General features: G+C 40.6%; 1 protein-coding gene across 4 annotated transcripts in view; it reads right to left on the minus strand.

The window, feature by feature from the left end:
* SAMD3 (sterile alpha motif domain containing 3) overlaps window positions 1-19,503 on the minus strand; it is a 49,432-nt gene that overhangs the window by 10,248 nt on the left and 19,681 nt on the right. For 3 of the 4 annotated variants that reach the window (XM_083498168.1, XM_083498165.1, XM_083498167.1), the window contains exons 2-5: window positions 3,777-3,885; window positions 2,822-3,002; window positions 995-1,093; window positions 292-477 (exon numbers count right to left, since the gene is read on the minus strand). In XM_083498168.1, the coding sequence (XP_083354294.1) occupies window positions 292-477; window positions 995-1,093; window positions 2,822-3,002; window positions 3,777-3,861 (551 nt within the window). In that variant the 5' untranslated portion in view covers window positions 3,862-3,885. Of the gene's footprint in view, window positions 1-291; window positions 478-994; window positions 1,094-2,821; window positions 3,003-3,776; window positions 3,886-4,091; window positions 4,153-19,503 lie in introns of those variants that run through there. The other variant, XM_083498166.1, reaches the window with a different exon arrangement.

The raw sequence follows: 19,503 nt of genomic DNA on the forward strand, positions 1-19,503 counted from the left end.
CTCGGAAGACAGTTCACTGGTCCAAACAAGACCATGGACCACTGTCTGCAGGGTTTATTAAGTGACTAGGTAGCAAGAGAGTAGAAGTAACTGGGCTCTGGCTACCCTCCAGGCCTCCCAACACTCATACAAGTTATGGGCAGCCACAAATATATTCATTCTGCCTTTCTACCTACGCACTCTTCAAATCAAAGTTCACAGCATGCAGAGATCAATTTATCATCCTTATGGAAATTCACCCCATGCCATATTGCTCCCATGAGGCAGAATGCTGAAGACTGCCTTACTTACAGTGATCCTTCAAGATACTTTGTCATGTCAGCTTGCAAGAATTCAATTATCCTTATTCTCACACTGTGGTCAGGGCATTTTCTTTCTGCTAATATGCATTTGACATCATAAGGGAACTCAGGCAGAATATATGAATTTGTCCATTGCAATGCTTTGCATCTTGCTAAAACATGCCTCATGTTTTTCCTGACAAAGGAAGCAAAAATGACCATTCATTAGCAGTTTAAATTCTCACATACTTCATTGTGCTAGCTCCTTCAATTGATTTATTATCAGTGAAAGACAAGCCATCCTCTTGTTATAATATATTTACTATGCTTTACACTCCAGGAACATGGGCTACCCCTAGTGTTATTTCCACATAATCTATTATATTTTTAAATGCATTACAAATTATGATATGATCCAAATTATATTTTTCTTTACATTATTTTTTAGAAAACGTGCTCTAGTTTATTTTGCTTTAGAACCCCCAGTCCATCCTTATCTCTCCCTGTCTCTCCTCCCCTCCCCACAGTAGTTATCTGCATCCAAATAATTTGTTCCTCCGAGAATCATACCATCTTTGTGTAAGACTTAAAAAAACTAATGCAAGCATATGATATTGTAATCCTTTGTTATTGTCAATATATCTTCGTAGTTTAGGAGGTTCTATATGAAGATAGCTATATCTTTGGAATTAGAAGGATAACCAAAAACTCACTTTTGTTTGAGAACTCTTTGATCAATGGATCCATCATCACGGCTTTCATTAGGAGAGAAACAGTTCGCCTGTCCAACAGTTAGCTGAATGCCATGGGTTCTATAAGGAAGGAAACATGTTGCCCAGTTGATTATGACCTACAACAGATAGCAATTCCCTTCTTGATCCAAGTATAAGGGTCTACTTTTTAAATCCCTTAAATCTCCTTTTAACTCTTCTCTTTATATTCCTGCCTGAATGAGGGCTATGTGGAATTTGGAAGGATGGATGGCCAGGCTGCGTTCAGCCAGTCCCCCAAACAATTTTGTCTGGCCCCTGTGACTCTACCATATTTTAATCACAGTCTGGTACAAAGCCTGCCTACTAATTCACTTGCAAGAAAAATAAACAAATGTGATCAAGTTGTGAAAAAGAGAGATCCACAGTGGATTTTATATATTGTTTATTGCTGTGTACACACAATCTTTTTAAATAACCTCCCTCCCCCTCAAATAATTATGGACACTGTAGTTTGCTGAAGGTTGCTGGGAATCGTAACTTTGTGAGGGGCAAACTACAGTGCGCAGAATTATTTGAGGGGGGAAATGTGCTTTAAAGGTGTAGTGTGTATTCAGCCCATGTGTCAGTTGGAAACATATATATCTGGCCCTTGGAGAACCTACAGACATATAAGTTGGTCATCTCAACTTATGTCAACTGCTTCATGGATGCTATTCTGCTTTAGTGGATGTAGTTCAAGAGAATTGGGAGACTTGTCCCTTTCTTCCTTTGAGAACAAAATGGTGAATATCATTTTCCTTACAAGTTAAGCTATTATAGCCTTGTGGTTCTCCACCTTTAGCAAATATATTGTTGTAGCTTTCTGATCTGATTTTGGTGACTAGGGTTATCATTTTGGGTGCTCCTGAGCTCATATCTGATCCTGAATCTCCTTTCAAGCGCCCCCTTTATATTCTCTAAAGCATGGGAGATATTGGAAGGAGCACTGGTAGACCATGAGGTTCTGGGGTCATGCCTCCATAGAAGCTAAAAATACTGGGCAATGGTCAGAAGAGGTGACTCATTTGGATTCTCCCACCATGAGGGGGGAGGGGCAATGGTGTTTGTGTGTTAAAAATAATAATAAAAGTTTTAGCTTGGGCCAGAGTCCAAAAGGCACAGAAATACTGAGATTTTGGACTCCATAAACTAGGACCATTTTAGAGGGGTGGTTATCTCTCTGAAGATCTGGTGTGGGGGCTGTCATTTGGAGTATTTAAGCTGTGCCACCACCTCTGTTTAACTTGTTTATTTGTAAATAAAATGCAACTATGACAAAATGCCAATAATCCTCGGTTTACCTTGTTGGAAAGAAAATAAAGCTTGGTTACACACTGTGCCCCTGGCAGTTCTCACTGCCAAAGAAAAAGGGGAAAGTGTAACATTATTATTCCTGATCTATAGATAAAAGTTGAACTATAGATTAAGGATGAACCTTTACAAGTGGAAAGATTTGCTCGTTCTGCCTCTGGGTGCAATTTTCAAGCAGGCTTGAAAGCCCAAGCATCTTTCTTTTTAGAAACGAGGCACAAAACTAGTTCGAGCTGAATATTACAACAGTGCCTTAGAAAAACAGGACAGACTGTTATTTTTCCATATTCAGGGGTAACAAGCAATAAACATTCGTTGCCATATTCTGCTGAGCTTCCAAATTCACATTACTGTAGTAGCAAAATTCAGTGACTGTAAAAATTAATGAGCATTAGCATTAAAACAGAGAACCACTCTGACTGGAATATAAGTGGGATGCTTTTGTTTCTTCCTTTATTTTTCTTTGCAGAGCCTTACCCACTGGATTCTCCTGGTGACTCAGAGAAGGGCTCTTTGCAGGTAAAAACTGGTCCTTCTGTCTGCTGCTTGCATTTTTTAATCAGATCCATTAACACTGCCTGGTGCCCAATTTTCTTGACCAGCTGCTGGACCATCCTGTCGTTAAGAGCCAACAGAGCAGCGCCACCCACTTCTTCCTCTAAAAGAAGAGCCAAAGAATCATTACACATGGATCGCCTCTGGCTGCAAGCAGGCAGATGTTTCAAAGGCAATTGGTCATACCAAAAGAATGGCAGTCTTTCTTTTTTTGCACATTGGAAGGAAAAGTTCTATATAAACTGTAACAAGCAATCAATCTATATTGCACACTATCCATTTTCAATTGAGTTCGAGTACAGATGTTCTTAGGCACAATATTAGCTTTGTGGGTTTAGCTTTGTGCTGGGTGCTGAATTGCTACAGAGCGCAGGAGTCCGGCTGAAGTCTTCTATCCTAAGGACTTTTCTCCCTACCTTCAGCACCAGCCAATAGGTTGTGGTTGCCTAATGGGGGTTAAAAGGTACTCTCCACATCCACTGTGCTGTTTTGATTGCTTCAAAATGTTCTGAGGATAAGCATGTTTATTTTAGTGCTGAGACCTGGTGCATATTTAGTTCTGTGCTTATCTCACAATCCTGATCTGGAAATTAATGAAAGCTTTTCCCTGGTTAAAAACTTACAAACTGCATTGCTATATTATTATGTAACTAGGAAGCAAACACTATCAAAACAATTAATTTCACATAGAAACATGCTACCAGAATGCACATAAAGCTTTTAAGGATTTAGTATCCAACAATTTATTCTGCATTTCTCCCCCACTCCCTGCAACAAATACTTAGAAACATCAATGAAAACCTCATTTGATTTAATAAATCTCTGTAAATTACACAGATATTTGACACATACAGTGATACACAGAGAACAGTCTTACCACGAAATTTAGGAACCAGGTCTCCTAAGTTTTTCAGTAGCAACCAGTTGCAGACTTGATCAACTGACCAACTTTCCATCTCCATTTGTTGTGATGGGAAATTCCACTACTGTACAGAGTTTGGAAAAACAAGAACAAGAAGATGATTCTATTTTAAATCTTTGAGTCAATGTTCAGTTCTCCCCTACCCCCAAAACCTGCTATTTTGCAAAATAGGTACACATAGTTCCAGGCTGATAATAATTTGTTTCCATATTTTGCACACTATATATTCATGCCTGGTGTAAGGAGGCAGTTTTATGATTCCTGTTACACCTGGTCTTAGAATCCCAGTCTTGCTTTCCTCTGTTCTGAACAAGCAGCTTCATTCTTTATACTGTAATACTGAACACACCCTGAGCCCACACCATTAACACCCAAGTTTCCACACAGATACGATAAAGGTGTGAAATTCACCACCACTATGCTCATCAGGAAATGGCTGACATTTTTTTACAGAAAGCTGGGATGGGGGAGAAAACTACATATTAGCCTCTCGCATACACATTTAGAGCAAACTGAATGCATTAACCCACACTGCTCCATTGAGAAACTAGTCAAGTGAACACGTACACCAATGGGAGCAATATGAACAAAGGTAGAAAATGCACAGAATTGCAAGCCAGTTTTGTGAAGTCACCTTCACTAACACCTTATAATTCAAGCTATTTCTAGGAAATGCAAGAAACTGATGTGTTTGCAGGTAGAATTTCAAAGGGTCTGGTCCGATTGAGCAGTAGAAGAAGAAGAGGGGGAGGAGGAGGAGGAGGAGTTTGTATTTGATATTCCGCTTTATCACTACCCGAAGGAGTCTCAAAGCGGCTAACATTCTCCTTTCCCTTTCTCTCCCACAACAAACACTCTGTGAGGTGAGTGGGGCTGAGAAACTTCAGAGAAGTGTGACTGGCCCAAGGTCACCCAACAGCTGCATGTGGAGGAGCGGAGACGAGAACCCGGTTCCCCAGATTATGAGACTACCGCTCTTAACCACTACACCACACTGGCTCTATCATGACATTCTCTCTTTTTTTTTTTTATAAAATTTTTATTGGTTTTACAGATTTTTTTAAAAAACAAACAAACACTTAAAAAGACAAACATACACGTATAGTTTCAAACATATTTTCATAAACCTCTTTTCTTGGACTTCCCCATACCCCCCCTTTCTGCATCCCAATGTCCATAATCTCGTAGCAACTCCCAATTGTTACTTTCCAACCTCTGTCATCTTAGTCCTCTTTGTGTTCTGACCTTATATCCCTGTACCCCTTTGTTTCTGCAAACCACAACATTTTAACATTCATTAAGTTTATAGTAGTCCTTAAGATAACTTTTAAATTTTCTCCATTCTTCTTCCACCGTCTCTTTTCGTTGGTCACGGATTCTGCCTGTCATCTCGGCCAATGTCATATAGTCCATCACTTTCATCTGCCATTCTTCCAGAGTGGGTAGATCTTGTGTCTTCCAATACTTTGCGATGAGTATTCTTGCTGCTGTTGTAGCGTACATGAAAAAAGTTCTATCCTTCTTTGTCACCAATTGGCCGACAATGCCCAAGAGAAAGGCCTCTGGTTTTTTAGGAAAAGTACATTTAAGTACCTTTTTCATTTCATTATAGATCGTTTCCCAGAAGGCCTTAATCTTCGGGCATGTCCACCAAAGGTGGTAGAAGGTACCTTCAGTCTCTTTACACTTCCAACATTTGTTATCGGGCAAATGATAGATTTTTGCCAGCTTGACTGGGGTCATGTACCACCTATAAACCATTTTCATAATGTTTTCCTTTAAGGCATTACATGCCGTAAATTTAATGCCGGTGTTCCATAACCATTCCCAGTCAGCTGACATAATGTTATGTCCAACATCCTGTGCCCACTTAATCATAACCGATTTAACTGTTTCATCCTGTGTACTCCATTTCAGCAACAAGTTATACATTCTAGATAAATTCTTAGTATTGGGTTCTAACAGTTCGGTTTCTAGTTTTGATTTTTCCACCTGGAAACCAATTTTCCTGTCCTGTTTGTAAAATTCCATTATTTGACGATATTGAAACCAATTTTGTACTTTATGTTTCAATTTCTCATGACTTTGTAGTTTGAACTTATCTCCATCCTGTTCTAAAATTTCCCAATACTTCGGCCATCCGACCTCCATATTGAGTTTCTTCACTGCTTTAGCCTCCACTGGTGACACCCATCTAGGGGTTTTATTTTCCAATAGATCTTTATATCTTATCCAAACATTAAACAATGCTTTTCTGACAATGTGATTTTTAAAGGCACTGTTAACTTTGTCATACCATAGATATGCATGCCAACCAAAAGCATTATTAAAACCTTCCAGATCCAAAATGTCCGTGTTCTCGAGGAGCATCCATTCTTTCAGCCAGCAGAAAGCTGCTGCCTCATAGTACAATTTTAAGTCCGGCAGGGCAAAACCCCCTCTTTCTTTAGCATCTGTCAATATTTTAAATTTAATTCTGGGCTTTTTGCCCTGCCAGACAAATTTCGAAATGTCTTTCTGCCACCTCTTGAAGCATTCCATCTTGTCAAGAATCTGCAAGGTCTGAAACAGAAATAGCATTCTAGGCAGTACATTCATTTTAATCACTGCGATTCGGCCTAACATTGACAATTTCAAATTTGACCATATTTCTAGATCTTTTTTAATTTCTGACCAACATTTTTCATAATTGTCCTTATACAAATTCACATTTTTAGATGTTAAGTAAACCCCTAGGTATTTCACCTTCTTGACCACTGTCAAACCTGTCTCCTCTTGGAATGTCTCCTTTTCCATATCTGTTAAGTTTTTCCCTAAAACTTTGGTTTTTTGTTTATTCAACTTAAATCCAGCTACCTGGCCAAACTGTTGTATTATTTCTAAAACCTTTTTCGTACTAGTGTTTGGCTCTTGCAAAGTCAATACTAGGTCATCTGCAAACGCTCTTAACTTGTAATGTTTAGCTCCGACCTGCACTCCTTTAACCTGCTGGTCATTTCTTATCATGTTCAGCAACACCTCCAGAACTGAAATAAAAAGTAATGGGGAAATTGGGCACCCCTGTCGTGTTCCTTTTTCTATCTTAAGTTCCTCAGTCACTACATTGTTTACAATCAGTTTAGCTTTTTGTTCGGAATATATTGCAGCCATACCATTCTCAAAACCTTGGCCTACCCCCATCCCATGAAGATTCTTCATCATAAAACTCCAAGAAATATTATCAAAGGCTTTCTCCGCGTCCACAAAGATCAGTACTGCTTTAGTGTTTATATTCACCTCTAACTTTTCCAAAATGTCTATTACATTCCTTACATTGTCTGCTAGGTGTCTTTTAGGGAGAAAGCCTGCTTGGTCCTTATGAATCTTCTCCATCAACACTCTTTTAAATCTTTTTGCCAAAATGTCTGCAAAAATTTTGTAATCCACATTAAGCAATGATATTGGGCGGTAGTTCTTAAGTTGGGTCTTTTCAGTCTCTGACTTTGGTATGAGTGAAATATATGCTTCTTTCCACGATTCAGGTGCCCTTTTTCCCTCGAGGATCTCGTTACAAACTTCTCTTAGTGGTTGAGTCAGCCATTCCTTCAGCGATTTGTAATATCTGGAAGTCAGTCCATCTGGTCCTGGAGATTTGCCCAATTGCATATTCTGAATGGCAGCCTCTATCTCTTGTTCTGAAATTCTCTGGTTCAGATCCATCTTACTTTGATGAGAGATGTTTTGTAGTCCATATTTTCCAAGGAATTTGTCTATATCTTCTTCATTTTGCGGGCCTTGAGTGTAAAGTTTTTTGAAGTAACTCAAAAAGCAATTTCTAATTTCATTGGGTTTAGATATATTTTTTCCATCCACCTCTAGGCTTGTAACTGTATTTAATTTCTGCCTTTTCTTCAATTGCCATGCCAAAAGTTTGCCACATTTATTTGCTGATTCAAAGGTCTTTTGCTTCATTTGCTTTATCTTCCATTCAATCTCTTGGTTCATCAATTCCATATATTGTGTTTGATATAGCTTGATCTCTCTTAAAATCTCCTGAGACTTTGGTTTTATTCTTAATTTTCTCTCTCCTTCCTTTATCATTTCCAAAATCTTTTCTTTTTTCTCATTTTGTTTTTTCCTCTTTATTGAATTTTGTTGAATCAAGAATCCTCTCATCACCGCCTTACTTGCGTCCCAGATCACTCTTTTCTCCACGTCGGCCCTCAGATTTATTTCAAAATAGTCTTTTAGAGTCTTTTGGGCCTTCGTGAGGATCTCCTTATCTCGAAAGAGGGTGTCATTCATTCTCCATCTAAATTGACCAGTTATTGTAAGTTTCATCTCCATCCTCACGGCATTATGGTCGGAGCAAGTTTTTGGGCAGATTTCCACTTTCTTAATCTTTGGGGCCATACCACTAGTAATCCAAATTTGATCAATTCTGGTCCAGGTCATCATTGCTTGAGAGAAAAAGGTTCCCTCTCTCTCCAGAGGGTTCCTTGTTCTCCATATGTCTATCAAGTCCATATTTTCCGTCATTTCAAAAAAAGTCTTAGGAAGTCTCCCTTCCTTACTAACTGTTAGTCTTTGTGCCTTGTCCATATTAGTGGAGACCACGCCATTCATGTCTCCCATAATTATCATATTGTAATCCAAATAGTCCGTCAGGGTTTCATGAAGTCTCTTAAAGAAGTCAGATTTGCCTTCATTTGGTGCGTAGATTCCAACCACTAAAAATTTTTCTCCTTGTACTTGTATCTCCACTGCCAGGTATCTCCCTTGTTCGTCTTTGAATATCATTTTTGGGGCCCATTTCTCTTTCACATATATTACAACTCCTCTTTTCTTAACTTTATCTGATGAAATAAATTCTTGTCCTAGCCTTTTATTTATGAGTAGTCTCCTGTGGGCTCTAGTTATGTGAGTTTCTTGTAGGCATATCAAGTCCAATTGTTCTCTGTTCAATATATGAAATACTTGTCTTCTCTTCAAAGGCCCATTGAGCCCATTACAATTCCAACTAAGGAATTGCAGAGCCATCTTATTATTTTTCTAAAACTCCTCCAACAGCTCCAAGTTGTTGCTCTTCTTCTGATGGTGGTGGTTTTTGTCCAATCGAGAGATTCAAAATCTCTAGTGCTCTCCTCTGTTCTGCAAGTACGTCCACAGTCCCCTTCTGCAGGTCCTCCTGATTTCTTGCCAAAAATTTGTCCTTGTCTTGAATTGTCTTTATTTTCACCTTCTTTGCCTTATAGTCAAATGACAGTCCTTGTGGAAATTCCCACCTGAAGCGGATGGAATTTTTCTTTAACAAAAGAGCCAAGTCCTTGTAGAAGTTTCTTAGATCCAAAATATATTTTGGAATGTCTTTAAAAATCTGTATAGCTGAGTTTCCAATTTGCAAGGCCTTTTCAAAGTGTAGTCCTAGTATTTTGTCTCTTTCCTCCTTGGATCTGAATGTAATCAAGCAATCTCTCGGGGTCTTTCTGTCTTGCTTTTTACCCAATCTAAAAGCTGTTGTAATTTTAAACTCGTCTTCCTCGAGGTCCCAACAGTCCACAAACTCCCGTGTCAGGTATTCCGCAAGGTTGTCTCTTTCATTCTCCGGAATCGATCTTAATTTCAAATTTCTCTCTTTTCTCTGTAACTCCCACAAGGCCAAAGTTGCATCGTGCTCATAAACCTTCTTAGCAATCGGCTCTAATTTCTCTTGTGTCTCTCCAGCAGTAGCTTTAGCATCTTCGGCAATTTGACGCGTGGTAGCGTTTTCCTCCACCAATTTATTTATAGATTCTGTATTCTGGTTTAGTCTTACTGATATTTCTGTTAATTTTTGTGTATTTTCTGAAGTCTGTTTTGTCAAAGACTCCAGAGTTTGATTTATCTTAAGCAGAGCATCTGTCACAGCTTCCATAGAGGCAGCTGCTCCTTTTTCTTGTCCTGTTGTTCCTGCTGATCCGGCAGTTACGCCTGAAATTGAGCCTCTTTTCTTTGTCTGTTGCTGCTGCAGCTGTTGTTGTTGTTGTTGCTTGGTCTTGGCTCTTGTGACTATCTCTTCTTGTGAGCCACTCATGTCAAGGTCGTTTCCCACGGGATCTATTCCCCGTTGGAAAATTCCACTGTCCTAGGCCGTGCCGGACTTTACTTTACCCTCTAGGGGGAGCAAATCAAAATGGCCATAAAGTAAAATATCCAAATACGAAGACAAAGGAGAGTGTCCAAAGATATAAAAAAGAGATTAACACAGTCAAAGTCAATGTTGCTAGAAGCTTGTAACTACAAATTGCCACAGTTTCCCAGTTTATACTGTTTCTTCTTGTAATGTACTGTAGCCAGGCACTGTATAAACTTTGTATCACAGTATCACTTTTGCAGGAAAAAGTCAGTTCAGTGTCCTATTGTTCTAAAAAGGCAGACCGTTTCATGCTTTCAATAGATGAGACAGCGGAGGATTTTTACTTCAGGTAGATCATGCAGTTATTAAAATCTCATTCACCTCCCCTCTGCCCTGCTAGCTAGAGGGGAGATCTAAAGTCTAAATGTCCGGTTTAACTGATTAAAGAGCGGGTTTCAACGGATGCAAGTTTAAAGTTCCGTTGCTTTCACTTTCATGCAGTCGGGGGAAGGCAGACTTCCTTGATTTAAATCTCCCCGTTTTTAGCCCAATTTTCAGAATTTAAAGGGTCCCGATTGTTTTCCAGCTCTTACTCACGGGAATTCAGTCCAAATTTTCTTTTCAGGAAGGAATCGGCGCTCTCCGCTTATGGCGACGCGGCTTCACTTCGCAGGCTGGGTAGCGACTCTCAGCACCGCGCTCACTCCCGATGTCGATCCGTAGCCTTTAAAAAGGCTCTTTCACGGTACCGGGGGGCGCAAAGGTGCCCACCGAGTCTCCTTGTTCTCAGGCTTCAGCGCCTGGGATTTTAGGGGTCCCCCGCTCGCCGTAGCGGGTAAGACCCGAACTTGCGAAGCAGTCCTTCTCCGGAGCTCGGAGGTAGGACCGCCATTAAGCGCTGGCACCGACCGGAAGTCCTCCTATCATGACATTCTCTGTCCTTGAGGCATAGGAGCCAATGTCCCTTTGCCCCCCAATAAAATACTTGAGGAGGCTGCCCCCCCCAATATTGATGGGCCTTGCCATTCAAATGGGGTGTGTGTGTGTGTGCGTGCGCTGTGTCTTGTGATTGATGATGCGGAGCAGGGCTTACCTGCCCCCCTAAATATTTTATTCAAGTTGGCACCCCTGCCTTGAGGTCGCACAGGGATCCACATTTCAGTGCTTTTGTAGAGAGGGTGAACTAACCTGGCCCTAAGGGGTTATCTTCCTTCTTCCCTTCCAGTTTCCTGAGGTCTCTCTGAATGGAAATGCCCACTTCCTTTCACGAGACAGGTTTTTGAAAGTTCTGTGTTTAGCACAGATTTAAAATCCTTGAATCAAGCAGCAGCAATTCCATGATTCAGACTTATCTGTCAAATACAATTAACCCAGAACCATGGATTCAGAAGAGGATTGTGGAATTCATCTAAGCCAATCCCTGTTCCATCTTTTCTGTGGCAGCCCATTAGATATTTGGAGGCAGCATTCGTGTCTCCCATTGATTTTCTCTTGCTGGGCTAGCCATATGCTTTCAGCCATTTCGTATGATTTTCAAACCCATCACCATAAGAAAGGGGCCATGGCTCAGTGGTATAGCAGAAGGTCCCAGGTTCAATCCCTGGTTAGGAAAGACTCCTGTGTGAAAGATGGAGAGCCACTGCCAGCTGGAGAACATCAGGCACAGGGTCAAAAGCCCCTCCAGGCTTATCTCTCTGGCTCTCAGGACTATCCCAGGCTATGTAAAACACCTGGATTTTGCATGGCTAGAAGGTAGACCACAGTACAAAGGTAAGAGTCACATCCATTGCCACACCCATGTTTGCCTCTAGTGCTGGAAGTTTGTTTATGAGGAATTGCAGCTCTTGGGCTAAAAAAGATCCCCTATTCCTGGAGTAGACAATACTGAGCTCTAACTTAGTATAATATGGTACTAAGGAGCTTTCTAAGTTCCTGGTTGTTCTCCTCTAAGCACTCCAGCAAGGCAACAAAATGGAGAAGAAAAATGGAGAGGCGGTGATGGAGAGGAAAAGCATTCTTGGGTTTCCCCGCTGCTTTTCCTCTCCTCCCTCCACCACTGTTTTCCTTCTCCATTTCAACCCCCTTGCTTTTACCACAGCATTTTGCCTTCCCATTCCCTGACCTCTGCCTGTCCCTTCCTTTTTGCACCTCTATCAAACCACAACCCCACAGAGCCCTGTTCAAGTACCAGGCTGCATACGCAGCTGCCTCCTAATGGGCAGAATCCCGGCTTTGCAAGAGAGTAGCTTCAGTCTCCAGCTAAGTAGGCCTTGGTGCAGAGGTGAGAGAGGTCGATCTAATATGGAATGGAAAGAGGGGGCATTTGGGATGGGGGGGCAGGACAGGGAGGTGAGATTAGTATTCTTCCACCACGACTATCTGTCCTCTCCATCCAAAGACACATTACAGTCAGTCAAAAACACACAAGGATGGTGCAAAGCAGAACTGGAGATGGGGTGGCCTGAGCCCTGAAGAACTGCATTTTATCCCTGAGCTTGATATTCCCTTTCCATGCTCTAACCCAGCACCTTTAACAAACTACAATTCCCAAGTTTCTCAAGGGGCACACCATTTTCTGGTTCAAAGTGTCTTAAGCTGGCCCTGAATCCACCTTTACAATCATCATGGGTTTAATTTTAACTAATATCTATTCATAGCAATATGCTGTTATAATAATACTACAGTGGTACCTCTGGTTACGTACTTAATTCATTCCAGAGGTCTGTTCTTAACCTGAAACTGTTCTTAACTTGAAGCACCACTTTAGCTAATGGGGCCTCCTGCTGCTGCCACTGCACGATTTCTGTTCTCACCCTGAAGCAAAGTTCTTAACCCGAGGTACTATTTCTGGGTTAGTGGAGTCTGTAACCTGAAGCGTATGTAACCTGAGAAGAATAAATAATGCAACACAAAGTTGCAAAAACATTTTGCATTCTGAATAGAAAGCATAACTGAGCTGGTTCCTATCCCCAAATTCTTATCTATTATAAAGCTTATTTTCTCTGCATTTTGCCCTCTGGCATTTTTTCTAGTTCTCCCATAGCATAATACATTTAAAATTATTTCAAGAATTATAGCAGTTGGCTTCATTTAGTAGCCATGGAGCTCCCCCCCCTCTAAGGAGCAATAACAGGGTGTGAAAAATCATTATTTGCTGAGAACTCTGGTGTAAATTAAAAAGATCACACCTTCCTGTCACACTTCTTGTTTCCTTGAGAAGGCTATGATAAGATGAGCAAAATCCTCAACGATGAAATGGAATTCAGCACAGAATACATTTTACTGGACAGATAATTCATATTCCAAGTTAAAAAGAATTCCAAGTTAAAAGCTAGACAGAAAGAGAACAGTGCTGTAAGTTTGCCATTGTAAAAGGAGAGCTTTAGTCACCAGGTTATATCAAGAGAAGTGGATGAAGCATACTAAATACAACTGCAGAAATAAGTCTATGTACTATTTGAATGATGTCTACTACACCACCACTAGAATGGGGTGGCATCTTGACCATGCCATGCTACCTGCCCACTCAGAAGCATAAATGCACGACCATTCGCCCCATATGCAGCTAGGGGATTGGGCCACAGAGGAATAAACTAAGGCCCAGCACTATGTGTGTCCCACACTGCCAGAAGGAAATGCTAGCCTAGCTATGGTTCACATTTATTGGGAGGAGGTCTGTCTTCTTTTCACTAGGCTAGATGGTATTTCGTATAACACTGTCCCAATGGACGTTTTCCATCCAAGTAACAAAATAACAGCTGGGAAGTGGGGGTGATTTTCACTGGGAGCAGCAGCAGCAATACCTGTGCCAAATTCTTTGTGCTCTGGGTACAAGCTACCCCCTCAAATGAAAAACTTTTACATTGATTTCAATGTAATGGTTAATATATTTGTATATTTTATTGCTGCACCCCGCCCTGGGACCCTCCCCCCTCAGATCTGTAGGGGTGGGGGCACTGGTAGGACCCCAAGAGCAGCACATGGGGAAGGACAGGAGACGTTGTTCCGTTGGGCAAGAGGAAATGCTTCTATTGGCAGAACGTTTGTTTAACTGTGATGTTGAATTCCTTCCCTAACAAATAACTAAATGAACAATGGGTAGCATTCAACTCAGTTTTACTCAAATTAGATTCATTAATGAATAGGTAAAAGGTAAAGTTAAAGGACCCCTGGACAGTTAAGTCCAGTCAAAGACGACTATGGAGTGCGATGCTCACCTCGCTTCAGGCCAAGGGCATTTGTCCACAGACAGCTTTCCGGGTCATGTGGCCAGCATGACTAAACTGCTTCTGCCGCAATGGGACACTATGACAGAAGCCAGAGGGCACAGAAATACTGCTTACCTTCCTGCCACAGCAGTACCTATTAATCCTCTTGCACTGATATGCTTTCAAACTGCTAGGTTGGCAGAAGCTGGAACAGAGCGATGGGAGCTCACCACCGTCGAGTAGATTCGAACTCCCAACCTTCTGATCGGCAAGCCCCAGAGGCTCAGTAGTTTAGACGACAGCAGCTAAATTAACCCAATTAATTTCATTGGGTCTACTCTGAGTAAAGTTTAGTTGAATAACACCCAGTGACTTTTATTATTTCCATGGAGTAATTGTTCAAAAGGCTTAGTTTTGGCTTGACAGATCATACCTCCAGTCTTTACTGGGATTTATAAGTTCTTGGCTTCTTTTTTCAATATTACATTCACACTTTCCTTTCCTTTTAGTTATCAAATAAATAATTTCTTTTCCTTTTTATTTATTAAATTTAGATGTACACCATACCCTAGTATATGCACCCGCCCTGTGGAATGCCCTCCCATCAATGAAACACCCTCCCATGTCAAGGAAATAAACAACTACTGTATCTGACTTTTAGAAGGCAGCCCTGTTTAGGGAAGATTTTAATGTATGATGTTTTGTCACATTATTATTATTATTATTATTATTATTATTATTATTATTATTATTATTTTCCTGTTGGGAAACCCAGTCAGATGGGCAGGGTATAAATAATAAATTATTATTTTTACTGTCTCGTTCAGTTTCTGTTGTCTCATTCTGTTGGTAGACGCAGATCCAGTCATAATCTGCATCATTGAATAGAGCAATTTAACAATTGTTAAAATTGAGGCTTTAATCTCAAGTGGCTTTTATTCAAATTTATTTAAGAAAGGGATAAAGGTTGGAATCTATATATGAAAAATTCAACTTGGAACCTAGGTTGGGCATTTAGTATATTATTCTGCCAGAGCATTAATCTGCAACCACTAATGAAGTACTACACATTGAATGTGAATAATAGAACCTGGATTACTTCAAATAAGTGTTTCTGCTCTGGGTGTAAATTTATTTAAATTTATTTAAAGTTGTGATTTTTCACATTAGCAGCTCCTTTTAAAAGAGTTCAAGGGAAGTTAACACTCGGTGCTGATTTCCTTCAGTGTGTTTTTGCTGTACAAATAAGATGATGTAGAAAGATAAGACAGCATAAAAGCCAGGCCAAAAAATAAAAACGTGAAGAGATTTCTTTTCTTCTTATGGATCAGCTGAATGATTCAAAGGTGTCTGTGATTTCAGGGAGACGTTATTAGGAGCCAGAATCATTTTTCTAGCAGGGAGAGCAGTCCAGACCAAAACCTGTCATCCTCCTATCCAGAGTTAATAAAGGTAAAGGTACCCCTGCCCGTACGGGCCAGTCGCGTCCGACTCTAGGGTTGCGCGCTTGTCTCGCTCAAGAGGCCGGGAGCTGGCGCCGTCCGAAGACACTTCCGGGTCACGTGGCCAGCGTGACGAAGCTGCAGCTGGCGAGCCTGCACCAGCGCCGCACACAGAAACGTCGTTTACCTTCCCGCTATAACGCAGTACCTATTTATCTACTTGCACTTAGGGGTGCTTTCGAACTGCTAGGTGGGCAGGAGCTGGGACCGAATGATGGGAGCTCACCCCGCCGCGGGGATTCAAACCGCCGACCTTACGATCAGCAAGTCCTAGGCACTGAGGTTTTACCCACAGCGACACCCGCGTCCCTACAGAGCTAATACTTAACATAATTTCATACTCATAATGGGCTTTCTATTCTGTTGTGCCCTGAGTGTTGGTAACACATTTATTTTTCATGAGCTATAAGGGTTTATTTCCTTATACAGTACTCAGCTAAAGAGGCAAAACCTTTCCAGAAATATAATTACACGTTTCTTTAAAGCAGCCTCTTCCAAATTGTTCAAACGCAGTAAAGCTAGAAAACCCAACATTCTGGAAACATTAGCAGGATTGCAATAACACTTGTAATATAGCAAGTACTATGGAGACAATGATGTTACTGTATATAAAATATAGATTATTGGAAAAGTTGCAGTAGAAAAGGTTTATAATAGGGCCCGTGGAGGGGAGCTGGGAAGTCCAGAGATTCGGAGGAATCTGTAAATGTGAATGGTTGTATTGTTATATACTTGTAAAATGAAATAAAAAATATTTCAAAAAGAAGAAGAAAGAATACCCAACGTTCTAGGGTTCGGTAACAAGTTCAACAGTCTTGCACTCTTTTAAAACTGGGTCTCCAGGTCTCCTTGTGCAAGCAGCTATCTTTTTACTATGCCAGATCTTCCCAACTCAACTCAAGAGTAGCTGTGCCATGCTAATCCTAGCTCCCAAATCAGGAGAGGATGGGTGTGATGCCAGCAGCCCCTTATATAAGATTATAAGTTTGCTAAAGAAGCCTTGGATTTCCTGTATGTGGCGAGGCCACTGGGCTTGCTGGAAAGTGAGAGGCCTTGCTTAGGGTCTCTCTCCAGGAGCACAAATCTCCGTGACATTGTAGCTGAAAGTGGTCCCTTAAGATGCCGTAACTTGAGATAAGATCAACATTTATGAGGTAGGGTTGGAAACTCAGGCCAAGCGATCCCACTCTGTTATCACCAATTGCTTTAATTATACCATTAATCTTGGTCAGTTGCAGGACAGAGAAAGGAAACCGATTATAGTAAGCTATTGAGGGCTTTGAATAAAGGCTCTTGGGTATTTTATAGACCAGAATAAATTACCAGCCTTCAGTCAATAAAATAATAGGTCAGCATTATCAACTGTGGCCTTTTAACGCAATGATGATCTCCTGAAAAGCTAGGCTGATTCTTTTCATTATGACATGAAAACACCCAGATTCTTTCCCTAGTAGTCAATATCTCCCCCATGGTGGACCTGTAACCACTACTTTTAGCTATGCACCACCACCCAGCTCTGATTAAAGTCAAGCCTAATGCTGACATTTCTTTCTCTTCTGTTTTACAGAAAAGCACAGTGTTAGTTTGTTTAATTCTCACTAAGAAATGATTAATGATTTTAACAGTAAAAATAATAAGGAATCAATATTATATAATAACTATAAAATTAAATTATTAAATTAAATAATGCTTCCCAGTGCTATTTTGCTAGAAAAAGAGGTGCTGGAACTCACCATGAATGCTTCCCTTGATCTCTTATACAGTGGTACCTCAGGTTAAGTACTTAATTCGTTCCGGAGGTCCGTACTTAACCTGAAGCTGTTCTTAACCTGAAGCACCACTAGCTAAAGGGACCTCCTGCTGCTGCTGCGCTGCCGGAGCACAATTTCTGTTCTCATCCTGAAGCAAAGTTCTTAACCCGAGGTAATATTTCTGGGTTAGCGGAGTCTGTAACCTGAAGCGTATGTAACCTGAAGCATATGTAACCTGAAGGGTATGTAACCCGAGGTACCACTGTAATGACAATAGCATCCACCTGAGAGGTGCCTGAACTGAGTTCCAGCAAGTTCTGGCTGAAAAAGAAGCCCTGATGCTTACTCTCTCTCTCTCTCTCTCTCTCTCTCTCTCTATATATATATATATATATATATATATTCAATATAGATATTCAAATTAAAAAGGTAAAAAATGGCACTGAAAGCATGACTTAATCAAAAATATAGATTAAAGCAGAGCAGCAGAGAAAATTCAATGCTAGGAAGCCCAAGTCCTACTTCCTTCCTGGACAGTCAAGATTTTAGATAAAGATGGTGGCCAATTGTGTGTGTAAGAGAGAGCACACACACATTTGTTGGTTTTATTGTATTAGTTTGTGTAATTCACCTGGGAATTTCTAAATGACAGGCAATATGCAAATATGTAAATAAAATAAATGAATAATAAGTGAGGCTTAGCTGTATCAAAGAAGGAGAAGCTCCTTGAAAACAAGCCTTTGTATGTCCTAATTTTGACTTTCCCCCCTCAGGTTGTAGACAGTGGTAATTTATGGTTTGCTTTGTAGCATTTACCCTAAGTAAGGTACAACTATGATGTGATATACACTTTTAATAAGATACTTGCTTGTTGTTAATTTATTAATTCCCTTCTAAACTACTGTTTCCAAGCGATTTACACATAAATATATTAAAGGTTGATGGTGCTAAAGCTACAAGAATCTTTTTTAGGAAAAGAGTGAAGTATGCCTTATTTATTAGTTGTAGAAGACAGCACACTTGCTTGCCTGACATTTTTTGTGTGTGTGCTATTTATTGTTTAGTAGTCAGGGAAAAGGTTCTCTTTTTTGGTTTGATTTATCCTAAGTAAACAAAGCTAAACCCAAAAGAATCGAAATGGATGAACAGCAGTCCAAATGATATCAGAAATATCATTTGGACCTCTCGTCCAGCATTCAGAGATATGTCTCTGTGTGAGAGAGAATGAAAGAGAGAGAGAGAGAGAGAGAGAGATTGCCAAATCTGGACGTGATATAAAGCTGACAGGAAAATGGGTTGCGAAAATTAGGGATTCCATTAAACATTAGCTCTCAACTCCTCAGTTTTTGCCACACTGCTTCACTTTTAAGCTTCTTTCCCACTTAACCCCCCCTGCCCCTGCAGGCTCCATCATTCTTGGAAGTCCTGCATCACCTCAGTTGTCAAATGTGTGCTAAAAGTAGCTGCTTTCTCTTTTGCCCTCACCCTGTCAGCACCCGGGTTTTGCCATACACACTGCTTATTTTCTGCAGTCACAGTACTGCCACTTCGCAACAGGCAGTGTAAGATAAATGAGGTAACTTGTTAATTTTTAATTGATTTTTCACACTGGGGAAATTTGGGTGTGAAAATCTAGAAGCAGAGCTTGATTGTTCGAAAAGATGTGGAAGAATTCTCCATTCAAAAATCCTAAACATTTGCCTTTTAAAAAGCTAACCCTCCCCCCTCCCCCCCAGGAAACAGGTTCTTTTCAAGACTCTGAGAGGCCCAGAGGTGGGATGTGTGTCATTGCCCCTAAGCAAGCATATAATTCTTTCAAAAACCATCTATATTTGACATTATCAGTGTGTTACGTTCCTGTACCTTTAAAACGGGGTAAATTAAAAATACTGTTTTGGATTCACTTCCAGTGTACAGTATAGCTCTCATTCAGTCCTTCGTCTTGTGAGATTCTCTTTTCATGTTTCATCAAAGCATTTCATAGACTAGGGGAGGCATGATCACCACAGAAGCACATCTAGTCTCTACTGTCACATCCTCTGAGCTTAAATTCAAGCAAGTCACTGCCAACAGGAACAAATAGCAGCTGCTGTGTGGTGGGGTTTCCTCCCCACCCCAGCAGACAAA

The sequence above is a fragment of the Podarcis liolepis genome (assembly GCF_965112155.1).
Source record: "Podarcis liolepis genome assembly, chromosome: 3".
Classification (NCBI taxonomy): domain Eukaryota; kingdom Metazoa; phylum Chordata; class Lepidosauria; order Squamata; family Lacertidae; genus Podarcis; species Podarcis liolepis.